Source organism: Urocitellus parryii, chromosome 1, assembly GCF_045843805.1.
Source record: "Urocitellus parryii isolate mUroPar1 chromosome 1, mUroPar1.hap1, whole genome shotgun sequence".
NCBI classification, from domain to species: Eukaryota; Metazoa; Chordata; class Mammalia; order Rodentia; family Sciuridae; genus Urocitellus; species Urocitellus parryii.
The window spans coordinates 63449550-63471522 of NC_135531.1; the positions used below are offsets into that span (position 1 = coordinate 63449550).

Consider the following 21973-nt stretch of genomic DNA (forward strand, 5'->3'; position numbering starts at 1 on the left):
TGAATTTAATAGAAATTTAGTGTTGACAATTGAGTTCCTTTAGTTTAAAGAAACAAAAGTTGTAACTTAACAGCAGGATAGTATTTTAGTAGTTTTTCCTTCCTTTCCTTCTTCCTTCCACTGGTATTGAACCCAGGTAGTAAAGTGCTCTATCTCTTAGCTGTACCTACAGCTCTATATTTTAATATTCTAAACTCTTCTGAAAGAAAAAAAACATCAATCTGTGCATTTTAAAAGTAATGTTTACAAATACAATTTCCCTTTAAGCTGATACTAGAAATCATCCTAGGAGAAAGTTCATTTTGTTAGTGAAATTTTTCTTAAATAATACAAAGTATAATATTATAACTGTTTAGTTCAGTTATGGTTCTATAACTCTTCCCCTTATATTTTTAATTTTTAAGAAACATCTAAAGCAATAGATCAGAATTATTATTTTTTTGGAGTTCATACTTCTGGAACTGCAGTACATGAGGAATCTAAAAAAGTTTGCTGTAACCAATAACTAATATTATTTTCATTTGACAGCGCATTTTGTGTGTGTGTTTGTGTGTGGCATGAGTAAAGTGATAAGGTCTTGCTGTGTTGCCCAGACTGGCTTGGAACTTATGATACTCTTGCTTCAGCATCCTGAGTAGCTGGTTTACAGGCTTGTACCACTACACCTGAATCTCACTTGTTTTTAAAATGTATAAATTCAGATGTGTGTGTGCATATAAATGATATTATATATGTGTACACACAGACACACATATATTTAAAGGACTTAAAATCCCTTTATAATATTTCTATACCACTTTTGATAAAACAATATAGAAAATTATACTTGTAACATGCTTTAAATTATTAAACTTCAGAAGATACAAGATTTTTCTTAATTAATATAGAAATTTATGACATTTCCAGAAACAAATGGCATGCTGGACCTGTGGTTATATTCTCATGGATCCTCTGTTACATAGAGGAAGGGTAGGGTGAGTGTTGGAATCGGAAGGTTCCAAGATGTAGTCTTTCTCTGCTTGCTGAAATGGTAGAGAAAGCTAAATACTGCTGAAAAAAGGATTTGAGCTATTTTTCAAATTTATTTTTCTCTTGTATAGAATGGTCATATATTTTAACATGTTCCTTTGGAAAAAAGAATGCTTGTAATAACTGTTAGAAATGTGAAAACTTCTTAAACCTTTAAGAAACAAAGTATAAAGTTGGTGTATACTAAAGATCAGATGATTTATTTTTAGCTGTGCCAATAAAGTTGTTTTCTTGTGTAAAATTTTGCTGTTGACAGCTGTGTCTGATATGTGGCAATAGCATTGTTTTCATAGAGTTCAATTTTGTTTTCCTAAAACAATACCTACATGCTTCTATTAGAAATTTTAAAAATTTAAAAGTAAATTTTAAAAATTTCTCACAAGACATACAAGATATACCTGAACAAATGGTACCAGAAAACAACACAAGAAGATTGCTTTTCTCTTAACAAATAAAAAAATTCTTATTTGGGTATGAGCAGTGAATATAATTTTTTGATTACTTAAAGTTTTTTAGTTTTTTTGTACTACTTCATTTATTCAGTAAACATGTATTGAATAGCTTGTATGTACTTAGTAACTAGATGAACAGTAGGAAATAAAGATAAATATCTAAGCATCTTAGACTTCATTCTACTTGGGAAGCACACAAGAAATAATAGCATAATATATAAGCAAGTTGTTAGAAGGTAAGTGCTGTAGAGAAAAAAATTAGAGAAGGGAAATAAAGATTATGCTGATGGTTGAGGCAAATTTCATTATTCTATAAGAAAATCAGGGTTGGCCTTACTTTAGATATAATAAAAAGGAGATTATGAAAATACTTGACATGATTTAATGTTTTTCTTCTTATAGCTGGAATAGTCAAATGATTTCAGTTCGTGAAGCCAAAGCCATTCCAAGGCCTGATGGTATTGAATGGAGAAATAAATACATCTGTGTAGAAGGTAGTTTTCCCATGATTACTCTATTTACCATCCAGTTATCATCATGGTACCGAATTACTTGACTAATTTCAGCTTGTATTGCAGTTAAAAGTAATATATTTATTTATGTCTTGAAGTGATTCACAGGTCTTCTAGTTTCAAATTTTTAATTAAAAAATCATTTCAAATTCTTTAGTTATGAGAAATAATAAACATGAATTTGAGTAATCTTTATTGGTACGAGCTGAACAGGCTTTGTGCATTCCTCCTACTTTTGGTTGATTGAAACTTAATGTCATGATTTACAGATAGGAGAAAATATCATAGTAGATGATTCTTATTGAAATGAAATGATCTGTATTTGACACTGAAAATATTGTTATTTAATGCAAACTAGTTTTTTCTGAAGTTAATTTTACTATGAAAATTAACGTGAAAGTAAATTCTTTTCTCTAAAATTAATTTATGTGTAGCTGAGACATTTTCTTTGAGTCAGTGGTAAACTGACTTTAAGAGGCATAATAGAGAGTTTATCTAGTATGCATGAAGCCCTGGGTTGGATTCCCAGCATCAAAAAAAGAAAAAGGAAAAAAAGAGGCAAAATTGTTTGCATAGATACCAAACTGAAGACCTTTGTAAATCTCAAGATAAAAAAGAAAAGAATTGAGAATCAGTGTTTGTAGAAAACATTAGATTTAGAATATTTTAGTCTTGAATTATATGCAACATCTTAAAATTTGAGTTTGTGAATAGGAATTAAAATCTGCTTTGGTATTTGGTTTATTAATAAATTTTACAGAGAGTGTATGTTATTTTAGTTACTTGTGTTCTTTTGAATATTAAACATTGTTATAAAGTACTGTGTATGATGTGGTTCACTATACTTTGGCATATGGCCTTGTCCTTTTTTTTTTGAAATTAAAAAAACATAATAACTGTGACAATAAACACCCTTTACAAAATAGCCCTTCTAAGCAATACAAAATAAATAAAGAAGCTTTTAAGATTATAGGCCTGCTTGGATTATAGTACTGTAATCTAAAGCAAAACCCTTTATCAAATTTCCTTTCACAGTTTTTCCAGGTCTTTCCCCTCAGCTACCATTTCTCTTTCTAGCAACTTCATTCCTTTTCTCTCCCATCTCTCTCTTTCAGCTTTAAGATATTTATAGGCATTTTCATCTTTGAAAAATATTCTTAGCTTTGAAAAATATTGAAAAATATTCCTACTGGTTCTTCTAAGTACTTTCCCTCCTCTTTTACAGGGTTCAGATTCTTAATCTATAGCAAGTTTTGCTTTCTGCTCCCAATCAATCTCACTCCTAATGACTTCAGTTATCCTTCTTCAGTTTCCTTGTCCTCTTGTCATTTATTTCCAAATATGGACTCTTCTCCCTTATCTTATGGGTGAAGGTGGGTCTGGACATGGAATGTAGATATGTGGGAAAAACATAAACTTTTGTTTGTTTTCTTCCTGTCTCCTATTCTGATTCTCTTCTTTCTCTACTAAATTTCTCATAGAAGTTATATCCTCACTGTATTTCTTTCTAAACTACACACTACACCATAACATAACACTATGTTTCATTTTCTCCAGTGTTGAACTTCTGCTTTAAAGATTTATTGACCTTTCTTCTGCTGGACAAAATCAGCTTTTAAATTAAAATTAAACTTCAAATTACCTTCCTGTGACATTTGACATTGGGTACCTCTCTTGAATAGAGTGGTACTTGTTTATTTATTTTGGTACTGGGGATTAAAACCAGAGGCACTGAGCCATATCCCTAACCTCGATAACTTTTTATTCTTTAACTTTCTCCCCTCTTAGGGTAGATACTTGACCCTCTGTAATTCTTCAGAAATCTTATCCAATTTTATGATTTAGAATTAACTTACTTTGATAACTTTCATTTTTAGTCATTTTACTTGAATTCTATCTTTATTAGACAGCTAATAGCTGTATGAAACTTTTTTGTATGCATAAGTTCAATAAAGATATTAGGTTGAGCCATATGAAATTGCTGTTTTCAAAGGTCAAAACCCATCATATATTGACAATTTCACATAATCTAAAAAATTTGGAGGGTTGGAGACATGACTCAGTGGTAGAGTACTTGCCTGGCATGGGTGAGCCCTGAGTTTGAATTCCACCACCATCAGCCGCCCCCCCCCCAAAGAAAAAGGGAAAGTTCTCATTTTAAGAATTTATTTTTCATATGTGCATTTAACATTGCAGAACCTTTTGATGGGACTAATACAGCCAGAGCTGTGCATGAAAAACAGAAGTTTGACATAATCAAGGATCAATTTTTAAAGGTAAATAGTGCATCAAATTAACTCTATAAACATTAGTGGAATAGTATGCTGTAAAAATGAATATATATTGTTGTGAAACCATTAATATAATGTAATAGGGAATTTATTACTTGAATATAGATATACTTTTGCCTTCGGAGAAAGCTGGCTCTCTTTTCATACATGTGACTTTCTTTTTTTTAAGAAATAAACATTTTTATAGGGAGCTTATTAAACTCACAAAATAATGAGTAAAGCCTAATGGATTCCTTTCCTTCCCTAAAATATCAGGGTATTTTTTATATCCTTAAAAGAAAGCTGTTGTCTAATCCATGCTTTTTTTCTTGCATATTTCACTGTCACAAGGAACTAAAGTCCCATTTTATCCTTGTTTATATTTTGAAAAGTTTTAAAATATATGTTTGTATATGTTTTCAGTGTGAATTTATTACTAGTGTTGCTAGACGAGGTCCCTGTCTTCATGAAATTCCACCATATGTGGGGAAGTGCATTAATAGAAACATGGAGGAAAAGCTTAATAGAAGAAAAAGATCAGAGAACTGTGAAAATCATTTTATAAGTATAGAAGTATATTTTAATGATAACTTAAAATTCAGGTATTATATTATCAGCTATCCTTCAAACTAGGCCCTCTCAATTTGTCAGCCAGAATAGAAAATTTGTTGTACAGACTTTAATTTTTTTAAAATTTATTTTTCTTTTAATTGTTGGTGGACTTTTATTTATTTATATGCAGTGCTGAGAATCGAACCCAGTGCCTCATACATGCTAGTCAGTCGCTGTACTACTGAGCTACAACCCCAGCATAGAATGTCTTTAATTTTAAAACAGATACTTAAGAAGGAATACTTTTGTCTGTCAGATTAAGAACTCAGAAGTAGCATTTTGCTACCTTGTTCTTATTGATGAGTGAGCTTTTCATTTAGAATTACGTAGCTGAAAAACCAATATTTTTAGTCATTGGAGCCATTATGAGAATAAATTAAAGTAGTGAGCCAGATTTTTAGCTTGTAAACAGGAATTTCAGGATTTATAAAAACTAAGTTCCATTCATTATTTGTTTTCAGGGGCATACATGAATTGCCTTTTTTAGATTTACTCTGTCCTTCATAAGTAATATTTGTAATTGAAAAAGCTAGTAAAGACATGAATAAGTTATCAACTAATTGAAGTAATTTTTTCTTACCTTCTCAAATCCAAAAGTTTTGTTTTAATTGTCTTCCTATTTTAGACAAAAGTATTAAGTCTGTGAATGTTGTTATTGTCAGTTTTACTTTTTTGTACCACCTGCATGTGTACTTTTATTTTTATGGTTTTTTTGCACTTTTAAATTAATGAATTAGAACCATACAGGTATGGAATTTTAAAATAACATTTTCTTTTTGGCTACAAAAACAATACTTGGATGATGTTAACAACTTGGGAAATAAAAACACAAGGAAGAAAGAAGTTACCCAAAAGTTTTCCACCATCAGAAAAAAACCACTGTTAACATTCTTTGTCTTTTATTCTATATTCTGCATATATTTTATGTTTTAAGAATGATTTTTTTCTCTCTCTCTCCCAGTCATGGCACAGATTGAAAAACAAAAGAGATTTGAACAGTATACTACCTTTAAGAGCTGCTATCCTGAAAAGATAACTGGCCTCTGTTTCTTAAATTCTTCTGAGAAATAAAGAACAATAGTTACAGCATAATGCATTTGTTTACCTCTATCATGGTTTCTTTTTAATTGTTCCTCTTGTTTCTGTTTTATTTTTAAAAGGACATACTTATATAAAGATGGCATATTTTATTATGACATTTCCTAATAAAATAGTCTGATTTAAAAAATGTATTTTTGAAGATGTTTACATTGATGATTAGTAATATTATGGCATGAATTTTCAGGCAATCAGATAAAATATATTTTGGGAAATTACCTGAACAAATAAAAAGGTTTTTGATACAATTTCAGTTAATTGTACCACATACTAAGAGTGAAGAGCTGTGTGGAATTTTGGAAAGGATCTCATTTGTACATGCTTAAAGTGTAATACACAACAGTAGATTGTTGTCTAAGTCTGTTCTAAAAAAGTGAAGATTCAAGTCAGTTATTCAGTTACTTGAAGCAAAATGAAATCTTTTATTTCAGTGAAATCACTGCAGTGTCATGAAATACTGGACAATTGTCTTAAATCTTCACTTGCCTCCCAGGGACAGATTGAGGCTTTGAGTGTCTTTATTAGCATTTCATTAGTACCTCACATGCTTTTGATCTACTTTTGAGATTGCTTTAGATTTTATGTTGAAATAACAACACATTTTGCACTGTAGTAATGCAAGCACTAACTCTTAGAGCAGTTAGTGAATTGTTAAGAACTGTTTTAAGGACTATTTGTAGACATTTTGAAAAGATTAAGTTTCCTGTGCTTTAGTGCAATGTGCACTTTTGCTTTACTTCCGTTTCCTGCTTATTTTTCCGATGACAAGAAGCAACAGAAACTGAAGCATCAAAGTTAAGATTATATCCTGTTTGTAGAATCAGATTTTATGTGTATGTACAATTATAGGACTGTAATCTAAACTGGAATTTTTAGGCAGTAAGCCACTACAAAGTTTTAGATAGACATAAAAAATATAAATAAAAGCTTAATGTTTGTAAAAATATCTTTTGTAGTATTTCTTTTCCACATCAAAGAAGTAGTGGTGGCTGCTTAAAAAGTTACAGTGTTTATTAAGGTTTTTTAAAATTTATGTAAATATTTGTAAATTGGCCAGTGCCTGTAAATTTAAATATTAAAAAAATATTGAAAACAGTTTTTTAACTTTTTTAAAAGGATTGCAGACAACTTCTTTTAGACCTACTGTAATACAGTTTGTACCTCTTAAGTATTTTTTTTTGCAAGCCAATTCAGAAGCTAAAACTTGCTTTTCTTTGACATGTAAAAGGTGCATATTTTCATTTTCTTTAAGTTTAAACTTTTGTATGACGTCAAATGGAATAAAGTTTATATATGGAAATTGTTTTTCTGTGAACATCTTTGCTTTTGACATGAGATTGGGGCTATAGTTAGCATCTAGAGCTGATCTGAGTTCAATTGTTGTGCTTGATTATTTAGATTAATACAGAGAATCTTGGAATTAAGTTCATCCATGGTTAAAGCCAGTTAACCATATTAATACCTTATTTTTTCTGCCATTAGGAATGAAGCTTTCCATGTAGGTGATTTTTTTTTAAGATTACTAATGTGTAATATTTGATACAGTTGAACTTTTTATATGAATTCTTGGAATTTTTCCTGAAATTGATTATACATTGTACAACTCTTCTTTATCAAAATGAATTGAGTAGAATTAGTATTCAGGTGATGACTTTGGGTAATCATTACAAACAATAGTCATAGTACTTATTGTTCAGTAATATTGTACAGTTCTCAGGGATGGGTGTGTGTAAGGTGCTCTGCCTCTGCAGTTATTATGACATTTCCTAATAAAGCCCCAGAATTTACCATAGTGTGAACTCTTTCACTGCCACTATTTTCTCAGCTTTCAGTGACCCTACACTATTATTCATTTTCAGCTGATTCAGTGTTACCACTAGATCAAGAAGTTAATCAACTTTCATTCTAGATCAGTGGGCTGACACTTAAGATTATGAACTTTGTGACAGTTCAAATGGGACAGATAAGTGGGCTGTGAATATATGAAAGAATTTTTTTAGACTTAATTTTGTTCTTAGCTATTTGTGCAGTGAACACTAAATTATTTTGTTTGTGTTGACTTCCCCATTTCCTATATATTTGCATGTATTGTTAAAGTATTATACTCTGTACTGCAGTTCTCAATTTTGGATTAATTCAAGCTAGGTTCTTTGCAAATAAGTTTTCTAGACTTTTTAGTGTTCCTGAGAAATTCTGAGTGAATTTGAAGAAGCAGAATGGCTACCAGTAGGTTAGATTTTAGCAGATACCCACAACTGCAATTGAATTCTTTTTGTCCCAGGTGAGCATGGTCATTTGAATTGTTAATGGAAAGCCTACCTAATGTTAAACCAGGTTTAGTAAAACCTGGGAGCCTGGACTCTTCTGTTTCTATTCCTATGCCCATTAAGCTGTTAGTTCCATAGTGTATCTGACTTGTCTTCCCTTCTTTGCCCACAGACCAAACATATACATACAAACTGGCATAACTAGAGAATAATAAATACCAAACCTCCATTCATCATATTCAACAATTCTGTGAATAGAATCTGCTATGATTAAAAATAAGTGTTTGGCGTGGCGCAGGCCTGTAGTCCCACCGCTCAGGAGGCTGAGGTTAGGAGGATTGCTAATTCAAAGCTAGCCCCAGCAAAAGCGAGGCGCTAAGCAAGTCAGTAAGACCCTGTCTCTAAACAAACAAACAAAAAAATAGGGCTATGGATGTGGCTCAGTAGTTGAATGCCCCCGAGTTCAATCCCCAATACCCCCTACCCCAGTCCCCAGTATTTGCCATTCTAGTTATAAAGTCATTCTCATAAAAAGAATGATACCTTTCTGCATTGTAAAGATATCTGTACCTGTTGTGCATACTCAACAGCTCTGGTCCTGTTCTCTTCAGGGAGCATTCTCTAAGTTTGTTCTGTGTGCTAGGTGGTTTGCCAGTTTTTGAGCTGGGATTGTGGGACAAAGATAGGTAATAAATGTCTAAATTCTACTGGGGGAAAGATACCAAAATACTTGAAATGTAAGCTCATATGGGAACCCATAAAAGGAGTACTGAGTTTAACCTGAGGATTTCAGAAAAAGGTGGTGATCTTGAATTATCAGTAATCAGAGATGGGAAGAACTTTTTCAGATAGAAGAAATTGTGTAGGTAAAGGTATTGAGTAATGATTTCATACAATTAAAAAATTTTTTATCTAGATTTTTATTTTCAAGACCAATTAGAAAATAAAACAGGAACATACTTCGTCCTACATTCCCTATTTGTAATCTCTGGTTTATTGCCCTTGCTAATATTGTGTTTTCAGTGTTGTTTTAAAAAAAGGCATAGATTTTTTGTGCCATCAGGAATTCAGAAGGAGATTTATTATTTTAATTGTACATATTTATGGGGTACAGTTGATTAAATCAAGGTAATTATTATTTTTATTTCCTTCTCATTACTTTGTGTTTGGAAGCTTCAAGCCCTATTCTTCAAGTCCCTTATTCGTGAAATGTGTAATAGGTTATTGTGAAATGCAGTCATCCCTCTGTGCTGTGGAGCACTGGAACTTTGATGTAACTGTTTTGGTACCCATTATTCCAAGCCCCTCCATCTTCCTCTCCTCCACCCTTTCTAGCCACTAGTAATCACTATTCTACATTCAGATTGACTTTTTGTTACATTCACATGTGAGAGAGAATGTGTGGTATAAATTTTGAGAATCCTTGACTTCCAAAGAGGAGACCAAATAGATAAGATGTGAGCTGTCAGGATTTTATCTGCATGAGGCTCTCCTGCTTTAGTCCTTGAGTAGTGGGGACATTTGAAGCACTGGCTTCACAAGATCCAATGAGGTCTGGGGACCTTTGGCCTTATTTTCAGACAAAACTTTGCCTTTAGCTAGTGTGGGTTTAAAATTAGTTGAAATAATGACCTGGTTGAACAATCAGGGGCCACAGAAAGAATACACAATTGTAAAGAGAGCCAATATTGAACAATGGTTCAAAACAGCTTTCTAATTGGGCAGAGACCTAGTGTTGTTTCTTCTCTGTACTAGCAGTGGAACCATAAGCTCTCCAGAGCCTCACAGCTCTGCAATAACCCTCGACAGTACCTCACACTAGCAAGCTCTCTGCCCAGGAAGGACTGTTGTTGGGGAGAAAAGGCTCATCGAAATATTTGGCTCTGAAGGAAAGGGAGATCGGGCTGAAGAGCTTTTCCTCCTTTGAAGCCCAGGTGCCACTGGAGCCCGCGCGCCTTGACGTGGGGACTCTCCAGTTGTCGAAAGAGCCCGCCAGCAGTCTGCCAAAACCGGCAGGGGAGGGCTCGGGGAAGCTGGCACACAGGCGGGGAAGAGGACAGGCTGAGGCCGGGGCCCCTGAAGCTTGGTGGTGGCGAAACTTTTTGACGCCTTCTATTTAAAGTCGCGGGGCTTACCCGCCCCCAGCGCTGGGAACCCGAGCCGCCCTCGCCGGGGCAGGGACGGGCCCGGGCCAGAGGCGCAGTCAGAGGGAGAACACCAGGCGCGGCGCGGGCGGCTCCGACTCCGGCCCAGAGAGACGCGATGGCTAGCAGCGACAGCAACCACGCCACCGACAGCTTCCTCGGCTCCGACGGGGACGAGGAGGCGGCCAAGGAGCTGGAGACTGAGGAGGAGTCGGAGGGTGAGGAGGATGAGACTGCAGCCGAGTCGGAGGAGGAGCCCGACGCCAGGTAGCGGGAGCTTCTCTCCCACAGGGGCCGTCGACAGGGCGCCCGGCCTGGAAATGCGACTGGGAGGCAGGTGCTTCGCAGGGCAGCTAGCCTCTTCCTGTCTTGTTTTCGCCTTTCCTTTTAAACCTCTGGAGTTAATTTCCCTGGAGCTAAGTACTTTGTCTGGGGTGTGCTGCCTTTTAAAGGACTTGAAGTTGAAGGTCCTCGCTGTCATCTGGAATGACAGGCACACCTGCAGCCAAGTTCACTATACCCCAGCTCCAGTGACTTGGGGCTCTTGTCTATTCTTGGAGATACACTTAATGTCCTGCCTAATTGCGGAATTGTGCAGGAACGCTTACATCTGTCCCAAGGCACAGGAACAATCTTGAAAACCTGAACCAGAGAAGAGGGGGAATGGGAGCTAAGGCAGAGAGGGCTGCTCTGATACTTTTAAATAAACGGTGTTTCCTGGGTATGTAGCAGTGGACCAGCTTGCCATAAGGGGACTTGCTTTTGGTACAAAGACCTGTACATTTTTTGGAAAAAAGAAGTATGAGTTCCAGTAACCCCTGTTCTTAAATTCCTCCTGGACAGAAATATCAACTTTTAAGTGAATGAGAACCCAGTTAATAGTATATTTAAAAGATGGTCTTTCTTCACTTTGATCTCCCTAATCACTTTTATGCAGGCTGTAAAATGAGAATAGTAGGAATCATCTCTTTTTGGATTTGTTTCTGCCCTTATTTGTTTTCTAAGCATAGTTGTTTTGTATTTTTCTGAGTGTCAGGCAAAGGTGTTTCTTCCTAAATTTGTTCATATCAATAGAAAGACTTAGTAGGTGAATGTGTACCATTTTAGAATGTATGTTTTACCCAAAGTTATAAAGTACCGCCCAAGCCAAGACTAGCAGAGCTGAAGTTGAAGAAGCAGTCCATAGAGTGACATTGATTAGGGCAACTGGTCAGTCAGATAAGCCTTGAATATTGGTCACAGGTTTCCCAAGTACCTACCAAATGGGAAGCAGGCACAACCTCTGCTCAAGAGCATTGTGCAGAAAATTAAGGAGAAAATGGGGTGTATGAGACTCTGTGCTAAATTAAAGTTAGAGATGGAGTGGAGGACAGACCGTAGGTAATGTGGAAGGTTAGAAGAGAGAAGATAGAGTAGTGGCTGCCTTGAAGTTGTGGGCATGAACTGGACCTTAGAAAATGGACAAGGAAATGCTTAAAGAAAGAGTGGAGGAGAAGGCACCCATGATAAATGGAACAGGGAGTAAGTGTTCAGTGATTCCTGGGCATATTGAGAAGGGGAAGTGTGTCAGCCCATCCTTTATAACTTTTTCCCTTAGTGGTACCTGGGATGCTCATCCTTGCCCAACCAAAATTTACCCTCACCCCAAGAGAATCTGAAAACTTATTTGCACTAAAATGTGAGCATCTGGCAATGTGAAGCACCATTTTGAGGCTGGATTGTACTTTGATGAAGGGCAAGACCTTCAGGTAAGGATAGGATTTATCTACAGTAAACATAGGCCTGCTCTCATTATATATAGGTGGTAAGGTAAAGCAGACACCAAAAAAAAAAAAAAGTGAGAAACAAATAGGATAGGTAGGAACATGAAAGAATAAGATAGATGGTTATAGTGGCCTTAAAAACATCAAAGTTTTGGTTGCTGATTCGATGATATGGGTAATAAGGAGTCAGTAAACATGAACAGGATTTAGGAGAATAGACAGAAAATCAGTGTGACAGGCAGGTTGGAAGTTATAGGTTTTAGGAGGGTTTGAATTAGGGAGATAGTCACAGAAGGAAAGGTGATATCTAAGGTTTGGACTGGGGTGGGGGCAATGGGAAAGGAGATGGTAACTGTATCTATAGCTAGACTAAGAGGTCAGTGGGGAGCGACTATTATTGGAACTGGGAGTCTCCAGATCACACCTGCCACAGAGTGTTGTCAGGAACCAAACCACTTTGGTGTGTCATGTATTTGTAAATATGTCCTAAAGTCCTCTGGTCTTTTGGTACTAGGAATATTCTCTAATAGATGGAAGTGAGAATTATGTATCATCATTTCCACTTCTTTTCTTTTGACTCTTGCACAGAAGTTTACAATTGAAAGAGGGCCTTGCTCACTCTATGGCAGGCCTAGTGCTGTGTTTTCATATGTTGTCTTAGTAAATCCTTCCAACAACACTAGGAAGTGATTGTCCTGTTGCAGATGAGGAAATAAGCTTTGTGTAATTTGCTGAGGATATAAAGCAAGAAAATGTCAGAATCACAATGTGAGCCTAGGTTTGTGTATTCCAAGCCAGTAAACTGTCACCCTCCCCCCCTTTTTTTATGAGGAGAGACCTTTCTTTATTATAGTTGAAACTTACTTTGAAAGGTAAGGAAAAAAAGGAAAAAGAAAGGACTCATCTCTGTTTACTAGAGGGATGTTTTCCCCTCTTTTTGAATAGAAAGATTGTCTACATTTTCTCAGAGGTCAGAACCAATATTTGAAGCTGCAGTTACAAACATTTTTTTTTTTTTTTAATTCAGAAGCACATAAGGCTAGGCATGGTGTCACATGTTTGTAATCCCAGTGGCTCAGGAGTCTGAGATAGGAGGATCTTGAGTTCAAAGCCAGCCTCAGTAACTTAGCAAGGCCCTAAGAAACTCAGTGAGACCTTGTTTCTAAATAAAATATTAAAAAGGGCTGGGATGTGGTTCAATCCCTGATACCAAAAAAAAAAAGCACATAAAAGTTAGAAATGAAAACAATCTAAGTAATAATAACAAAATGGTTTTTGTATCTATTTGATATAATATTACTAAGCCATTATCAAAATGCTATTTGTGAAAATTCTAACATGGGAAATGCTTATATTGAGTAAAAGATGTACTGGATGACTTGGGAGGATGAGGCAGGAGGATTGCAAGTTTTACACCAGCCTCAGCAACTTATTGAGACTCTGTCTCAAAAAATAAAAAAAGGGTTAGGAATGTAGCTCAGTGGTAAAATGCCCCTGGGTTCAATCCCTAGTACCAATAGTAATAATAATAATAATGATAATAATTTAAAACACATGCTGGGTGTGGTGGTGCAGCCTATAATCCTAGTGACTTGGGAGGCTGAGGCAGGAGGATCAGAGTTAAAAGCCAGACTCAGCAACCTAGTGAGGCCCTAAGCAACCTAGTGAGACCCGCCTCAAAATAAATAATAGAAAGAATGGGCTATGGATGTGACTCAGTGGTTAAGTACTCCTGCTTCAATCCCTGGTTACCATCCTCCTCAAAAAAAAAAAAAAAAAAAAAAGATACACTGGAAAAAGGCTTAAAATATTAACAAGGTTGATAAAGGTTAAGTTGAAGTTAGTAAAGGTTTTATTTTAAGGTTAAAAATGTTTATATATGGTTGTTAGAATATTTTCCTTAGGGGCTTGGGTGATAGCTCAGTGGTGGAGCACTTGCCTCTCACGTGTGAGGCACTAGGTTCGATCCTCAGCACCACATAAATATTAATAAATAAATAAATAAATAAATAAATAAATAAATAAAGGTATTGTGTCCATCTAAAGCTAAAAATTTTTTTTTTTAAAGAGAGAGTGAGAGAGGAGAGAAAGAGATAGAGAGAATTTTTAATATTTATTTTTTAGTTCTTGGCGGACACAACATCTTTGTTGGTATGTGGTGCTGAGGATCGAACCCGGGCCGCACGCATGCCAGGCGAGCGCGCTACCGCTTGAGCCACATCCCCAGCCCAATATTTTTTAAAAATAATATTTTCTTTATATTTATCTTAACTTTTTGGTTTTTCTACAATGAGCTTTTTGGTATATAAAGCTCTACCTTCTGCCTGCTATTCACCAATATATATGTAGTATATTTTGTTATGTGTAATATATTATGTTAATATAAAGACAAAAAGCACTCTACTTGTAAACCTTTTCTTTACCCTTCCAGGTGTCATATGTAGATTTATCTATAGCTACCTTTCTGAATCAAGGAACCATCCCTTCTAATTATAAAAAGGTAATTGATAATGCAGAAAACACATCATTACACAGACCAGTACTTATACTGGATTAGAAAATTATTCTTATGATATATCACTCAGTCATGTGAATATGATATATGGCATTCAAAGGGCTGTGTGTAAATCATATTAGTTATTCTTTTATTTTTATTTATTTATTTTTGCAGTGTTGGGAATAGAATCCAGGGCTTCGTGCATCTTAGGCAAGTGCTCTACCACTGAGCCACATCCCCAACCCTCCTATTAGCTGTTCTTTCATGGACAAATCTGTCCCCTTTGAACCCAGTTTTCTCATTCATAAAATGATAGTAATAATCTCTAATTCATAAGGTTGTCATAAGGATGAAAAAAAAACTATGTACATATATGTGGGCTTACTTGACTTAGTAGGTTCTTAGTAAATTTTAGTTTCTTATATTCCTTCAGATGAATCATTATTGGCAGCAAAGCTCTACCTTCTGCCTGCTATTATCAATGAGGGGTGGGTAATGGTATCCTTTTCCAATATGAGTTTTCCAATGTGACATTCCACTTTGGCTTATCTGTAACATTCAGTAAACATTCATAGGGTGTCATGGACTATGCAAGGTGCTGGAGATACAAAAATTACTAAGAATCCATAACCAGATTCAAGGTGTTCACATTTCTAACTAGAGAAATAGAAAAACACAATTATGCCATTAACTGTTAGAGAGATTGAAGGAGGAGAAGGTCTATATGAAGCACCTCAAAGTAGGGAGAAAGTCCTGAAATGTATAATACCTGGGAAGATTTGAGAAGGCTTCATCACTGGAACAGGGTTTTGAATCAATAATGTGCCCCAGAGGGCTTGTGGATATAGAAAAAGATTTTTTTGTGTTGCTAAACCTTCATATAAGATCATTTGTAAAAAGTGGGTCTATAAAATCTACAGGGTTCTAGAGCCAGGAGAGGTTTTAGAAATATCTATTCTTTTACAGATTCAAAACATTGTCAAGAGACATTTTTTTTTTCCAAAGTCATACAGCTTTGTAATAGTAGGATTAGGACTAGACCTCAAGTTTGGACTCCAATCTAATGTTGGTTAATTTATTCATTCAATAGATATTTATTAAACTCTTTTGATGTGCCAGGTAATTCCTATGCCCACGAAAGACAATGGCGAACATTTTGGACAAAGTCCCTGCCCTACTGAAATGTTTCAACTTCCCAGTCTGGAAAGACAAACAATGAATCAATATAGAATACATTGGGTAGCCATAAGTTATATGAGGAAAATACAGAGGATAAATGGTTATGCTGTTCTGGACAGGATGGTGAGGAAAGCCTCCCTTATGAGATGACATCTGAGCAAAGACTGAAAGAATGGGTGGTTCAGGCAAAGGGAAAAGCAGGTACAAAAGTACTGGGGTAGGAATGTGTGACTCACTTAAAGAGCACAAGGTCAAGTTGTTGAAGCATAGTGAGCAAGTAGGAGAGTGGTCAGAGGTGAGTTTAAGAGATAGCTGTGTTGCAGATCATGTGGGGCTTTGTAGGCCATAGTGAGGACTTGAAATTTTATTAAGTAAAATTGGAAAGCCATTTTACGTCTATATCCCACTCAAAATTCAAAACAAAACAACAATAAAAAAGTAGTGATAATGGCAATATTGCTTTATATAATAAACATTTATACATTAATATTTTCATTCAACTAATATTTATTAAATATGTGCCAATGCTGTGCTAAATGTTTCAAATTCATGATCTCTTTGTGTGTGTGTGTGTGTGTGTGTGTGTATATATATATATATATATATATATATATATATATATATATATCACTTGAGGTTTTTGTGAAATTTGTTGTTCATTTTGTTTTTCTGAGTGAGGACCAATGAAGCCCAACTCTTCGGTCTTTCCAACGGATCACCTAGAAACTTTATCATTTTTGTTTTGGATCAATCTCTGTTAATCGTTTGATTTCTCTTCTTAAGCACAGGGAATTTTTGTCACAGCAGTACCCAACACTTAAAATCACCTTCATGTGGCTCAGCCAGTGCCTATATAAAATGTCTGTCTAAGCTGATAGAATTAAAATTATTGGTGAAATTCACATTTAACTAATTATTAAAGGAAACAAATCTTTTGGAAGGTGAAGGGAGTTCATAAGTGGTTTTCGTTATCAGTACGGAGCATTCTGTTTCCATATATCTATTTATATGGTGTCTATCACCGATGTGCTTGCCTAGGTGTTTTGACAAGTGTGTTATTTGAGCCTGCCTTCTTCTGAGGTCAGTGGAAAGAGCTGGGAATGGGAGGGCAGGCTGACTGCTCAGGATGCCAGAAGCTGAGGGAGGAGATAGGATAAAGCAGAGGCACTTAGAGCCAGAAATTGAAGAGCTATTTAAGTGTTGGCTGCATGCATATTACATGTCCTTGGTAAGACTTTGACTCAACATAGAGAAATATAGCAAGAGTTGGAATTATTATTTTTCTTTAAAACAGCAAAATACTAAAGTGCAGGATATACTGACTGATAAAAAAATTTTTTAAAGTAAAATAAAATAAAATAAAGTAAAACTTTTAAAAAGTAAAATTTAAAAAATAAAATAAATATATTGTGTCCAACTACAACTAAAAAATAAATATTTTTTTAAAAAGTGGTTTATATTCTTTGGCTATTCTGAACACAGGCTTGATGAAAGCCTTGGGTCCATTCAGACATTATAACCAAATTCCCCTTCCTATGAGGAAAACTTATTATAGTATCAGGTATAAGAGACTTGAATGTGATTTATACATGAAAATAATCTTTGGCTTAATCCACCACTATCCAATAGAAATATAATGCTAATTAATTAATTAAAAAAAGAAATATAATGCTGACCATATATATAATTAAAAATTTTTAGTAGCCACATTAATAATGTAAAAAGAAATAGATAACATTAATTTTAACAACGTATTTTATTTAACTCAGTAGCGAAAGTTCTATCATTTCAACATAAAATCAATGTAAAAATTATTAATGAAATATTTTACATTATCTTGTATTAAATATTATTCATGTTTTTATTAGTGTGGTGTGGTTATACATAACAGTGGGGTTCATTTTGACATATCCACAAAGGCATATAATATAACCTGCTAAATTTCAATACCCAGCACTTCCCCTTTTCCCCTGGTCCTCCCTCCTCCATCCCCTTCTTCTCCCTACTGGTCTTCCTTCCGTTTATTGCTGTTTTGATTGGTGCATTATAGTTGTATATAAAAGTAAAATTCGTTGTGATGTGTTCATACATGCACATAGCATAATTGGGTTAATTTCATTCCACATTGTCTCCCCATTCCCATCCCTCCTCTCTCCCCCTCAATCTCCTTCCTTCACTTAACTTTAAGTTCTCTCTTATATTTTCATGAAATCCCCCTTTTAAAAATTTCTTATTTTTCTCTAGCTTCTGCATATGAAAGGAAACATTTAACCCTCAACTTTCTGAGTCTGGCTTACTTCACTTAGCATGCTGTTCTTCAATTCCATCCATTTACCAGCAAATGACATCATTTCATTTTTCTTTCTTCTGCTACAATTTTGAAATTTCTTGTATATTTTACACATATCGCACATCTCAAATATACCCTACCTAAACACATTTCAAGGGCTCCATGGCCACATGTGGCTAGTGGCTACCATACTGGACAATTCAGGTCCGATAATACCTAGAAATCTGTTAGCTTCATTGAAATTCATAGAACTGCTCCATCAGTAATGATTTCTGTATGCCAGGCCCTGTGCTAGATACTAGAGACAGAAAGATGATTGGATGGCACAGTTGCTTCTCTTAAGGAGCTCATTCTGGTAAGGGGAAGCAATTAACTGCAATAAATAGTCATTTATGACACTAAGGATATTAACCAAGGAAAAGGAAAAAATTTTTTTTTCTAAAATGAGATTTAGAAAGGCTTTGTAGAGTGACACTGAAGCTGAGAAGAAAGGTATTCCAGGAATAATATATGGTAAACATTCCTTTAAATTTCTGGTTTCAGCTGTTGTGCTGCTAATTGCTGCTCTAAGCTTTTTTCATCATCCAGAATTACTGAGGATTCACCAGAGTTGAGAATATTTATTAGCTGAATAAATGAATGGTGTGAATGAATGAGTGAGTGACTATCAAGGGTTCCAGACTTTTTCAAGAAGCAGATTTAGTTGGGATGTTGAACTTGGATCAGGTAGGATTTTGCTGGTCATTGGCCATTTGTTTACCAGGGATTGAAAATGCCTGGTGAGTCTGAAACACACTAGCTTGGAGGGGACAGTGATAAGTACTGAAGGATTGTTCAATTATGATGTCTGCAGTGATTGTTCCTACCTTCTATTACTTGTGGGAAAGTCACCCCTAGACTCATCCTTGAGCCAGATCATAGATGGGAGGATAAAACTGGGCTTTCCCTTTGCCCAGAGAAAAGTCCTCTCTCACGGCAACTGGAGTGGATTCAGTTCCAAAATTCCACATTCTAATCTGATAAAATCCAAGATATGTGAGAAGATTAATTGATACTACTATTTAGTCTACTAAACTGTAAATGCTCAAAGACCTCTCATGAAGCTGTTACTATGTTTTTGTCATTTAGCTATGGTTTCTTTAAGAATAATCCACATGCTAGACAGAAATTTACACTCACTGTTGTAGAACATAAATATATACAATGTTTGTCAATTTAACACATTTTAAAACATTTACATTCACCACAAATTCCTTCTTAATGGCTGATTTCACTAGGACACTTAAAATTGTTGATTGGTAAATAAAATTAATTCCCTCCCTTTTCAGATATGTATCTACAATAGGAAATGAGCCTTATTCACTCACCAGATTTTTACCTTGTGCTTACTGTGTGCCAGGCAATGTAAACATAGAGGGAATCAAACAAGTCAAGTTCTAACTCTTTCCAGTTTAGCTTCTGAGGAGGGTCAACATTAAACAATTTCACAAGTCATTAGTAGAAGCTAATATACTGGCAAAATGAATTGGTCCCAAAGAGCTAAGGCCTCCTGCTCCTTCCCCTGGGAGTTTTCTCTCAGTCTCTCTTGGAGCCTGGCTGCTGATGACACTTACCCTTCTAGGGCACTTAGGTGTCCCCAACTCTCCTGTGTTTCTGATGAGTGACAAGGCCCACAGCAGGGAAGAGAGGCCAACACTGACTCAAGGAAACCTAATCTATTCTAAGAACTGAAGCTTGTTATTTTGAGTTATTTGAACCAGAGCTCCATGGCATATGCATTGTTTACATTCTAATTTTAGGGAAAAGAAAATGGAGGGTTAGCAATAATGAGTGATTTACATAATTTCAGATAGTGAGTGTCCTATCCCTAATTCTAGTGCTGGAACTCTTCATGAGTTCAGTGCTTATCTTGAGATTTTATATCTCTCTTTCTTTCTCTCACTCTCTCTAAATGTACAAATGTGTGTGTGTGTGTGTGTGTATATATATATATACTTAATAAATATATACTTTATACATTGAACCGACATCTGTTCTTAGCTGATATACTCCTTTTATTTGAGCATTTGAGCATAATTTTATTATTTTAAAATATTTTTTTCATTTACTTCAAACCTTTTTAAAAGAAAATGCTTAAGAAGATCCTGAAAATCTACATAATAGTTAATCCTGATCAGCACCTTAGCTATATTAAGTTTCCTAATGTGTAATAAAGAGAGTAGTTCTTATGTTTAAAAATAGACATTAGGCAATCTGGTGTGATTGCATTTTCATAAGGTCAAAGATAGCAACACCAAAATAACTTCTCTTCATGCTATATGGAGTTATGTGATAAGCATTCAATAGATATTTATTTACCATATCTATGAAATTTCAAATCTATTTTTTTTTCCTCAAGGGGACATGAGAAAAATGAGACCTGGTCTTTGGGATCTCCCAGGGTGTCAGTAAATGCTCTCTTCATTCAGTACCACTTGGGGTCATAAAACAGATTATATTGTATTTTAAAAATGCCTGATAGGATGGAGAAGACCTGGATTACCATTCTGACTGTGCCACTTCCTGGCTTTGCAGCATGGGGCAAGAGGCTTCCCCTCTGTGCCTTTACCGGGGTTCTCAGGACCCTCCCTGACCTGGCCCCTGCTGACCTCCTGAGGCTCATCTCTTGCCACTGGGTCATGTTTACAACACTCCAGCAGGCTAAGCCTGTTCCTGCATCCAGCTGTTTGCACTTGCTTTTTTCCCTCCACTGAATGCTGCTTCCCCAAACCCACTATTGAGGTTTAGCGCACATGTCACTTTCTTCAAGAAGTTCTCCTCAACCCCCTGCCTAACAGGCTGAGTTCACTCCCTTTATGCCTTTCACAGTAGTCACTGTTTCACGTTGCCTTTCATAGCTCCTATCACTATCTGAAATGTTATTTTGGACTTATTTTAATTGTTTATTGCTACCACTAGAATGTAAGCTCCCTAAGGGCAGCAGCCTACCTTTCTTTTCTGTCTGCAACTAGAATATAGCAGGTACATAGCAGGTGCCTCAGAAATGCTCATTGAACTGGGCACACTAGCACTCACCTGCAATCCCAATGACTTGGGAAGTTGAGGCAGGAGGACTGCAAGTTGAAGGTTAGTCTCAGCAATTTAGTGAAATTCTAGACAAATTACTGAAAGTAGCTAAGTGGTAAAATGTTCCTGGGGGTGGGGGGAGATGATTGTTAAGTGAACAAATTGTTGGATTTCATGGTGACATTTCATCCCCAGAATCTCATCTCCTTCCCTCTGGTTAACATTGTTCATGTTACACCCTCCTAACAAATTACTTTGTTGTCTGGTCCTCAACATCTTAAGAGAATTGAGAAGTGGTCATTGAATTTGGTAAAACGAAACTCAATAGGAAGAAATTAATAACTTACAGAAATACAAACACCTCTAAGAGAATTAATAGTTTAAATCTTTCTCTTTTAAGACTGTGTTAATTTTTGAACAGATTCTTCCATATATAAGAGGTAGGGTGCTCTCATGGGGGAAGAGGGCACGAGAAAGGGGAAATGGGTGCTCAGGGGAGGAGTGAGTGGGTACACAGGGCAGGCTGGGCATGAACTTGGGCCTCAGTCTTTCTTGCTCATAGGATATCTCCCAGAAAGTTGCTTCCTGCAGGTCCCTGATAGAAAACTTTCAGAGGAACTGACATTTTTATTTCCTTGATTTCTTAAACAAGATACAAAGGGGGAGGGTAACATAAAAAGTTAGCAGTGTTGATGTAAACTATAATTGCCTGATAGCCAAGTATGTGGTTAAATTTATTGTCTGATAGAATTAGGATTCCTCTTCATATATATACTTGGCCTTTTGGAAAAAAA

General features: G+C 35.6%; 2 protein-coding genes across 7 annotated transcripts in view; both read left to right on the forward strand.

Moving 5' to 3' along the window:
* Positions 1-7365, forward strand: part of Tent2 (terminal nucleotidyltransferase 2) — a 65468-nt gene extending 58103 nt beyond the window's left edge. For 4 of the 6 annotated variants that reach the window (XM_077800428.1, XM_077800426.1, XM_077800435.1 and 1 more), the window contains 3 exons: positions 1884-1975; positions 4190-4269; positions 5837-7365. In XM_077800428.1, the coding sequence (XP_077656554.1) occupies positions 1884-1975; positions 4190-4269; positions 5837-5911 (247 nt within the window). In that variant the 3' untranslated portion in view covers positions 5912-7365. Of the gene's footprint in view, positions 1-906; positions 975-1883; positions 1976-4189; positions 4270-5836 lie in introns of those variants that run through there. The other 2 variants (XM_077800433.1, XM_077800440.1) reach the window with 2 other exon arrangements.
* Positions 7366-9529: 2164 nt separating this feature from the next.
* Positions 9530-21973, forward strand: part of Cmya5 (cardiomyopathy associated 5) — a 94244-nt gene continuing 81800 nt past the window's right edge. The window contains exon 1 of the mRNA XM_026415259.2: positions 9530-10651. Within this exon, the coding sequence (XP_026271044.2) occupies positions 10503-10651 (149 nt within the window). The 5' untranslated portion in view covers positions 9530-10502. The remainder of the gene's footprint in view (positions 10652-21973) is intronic.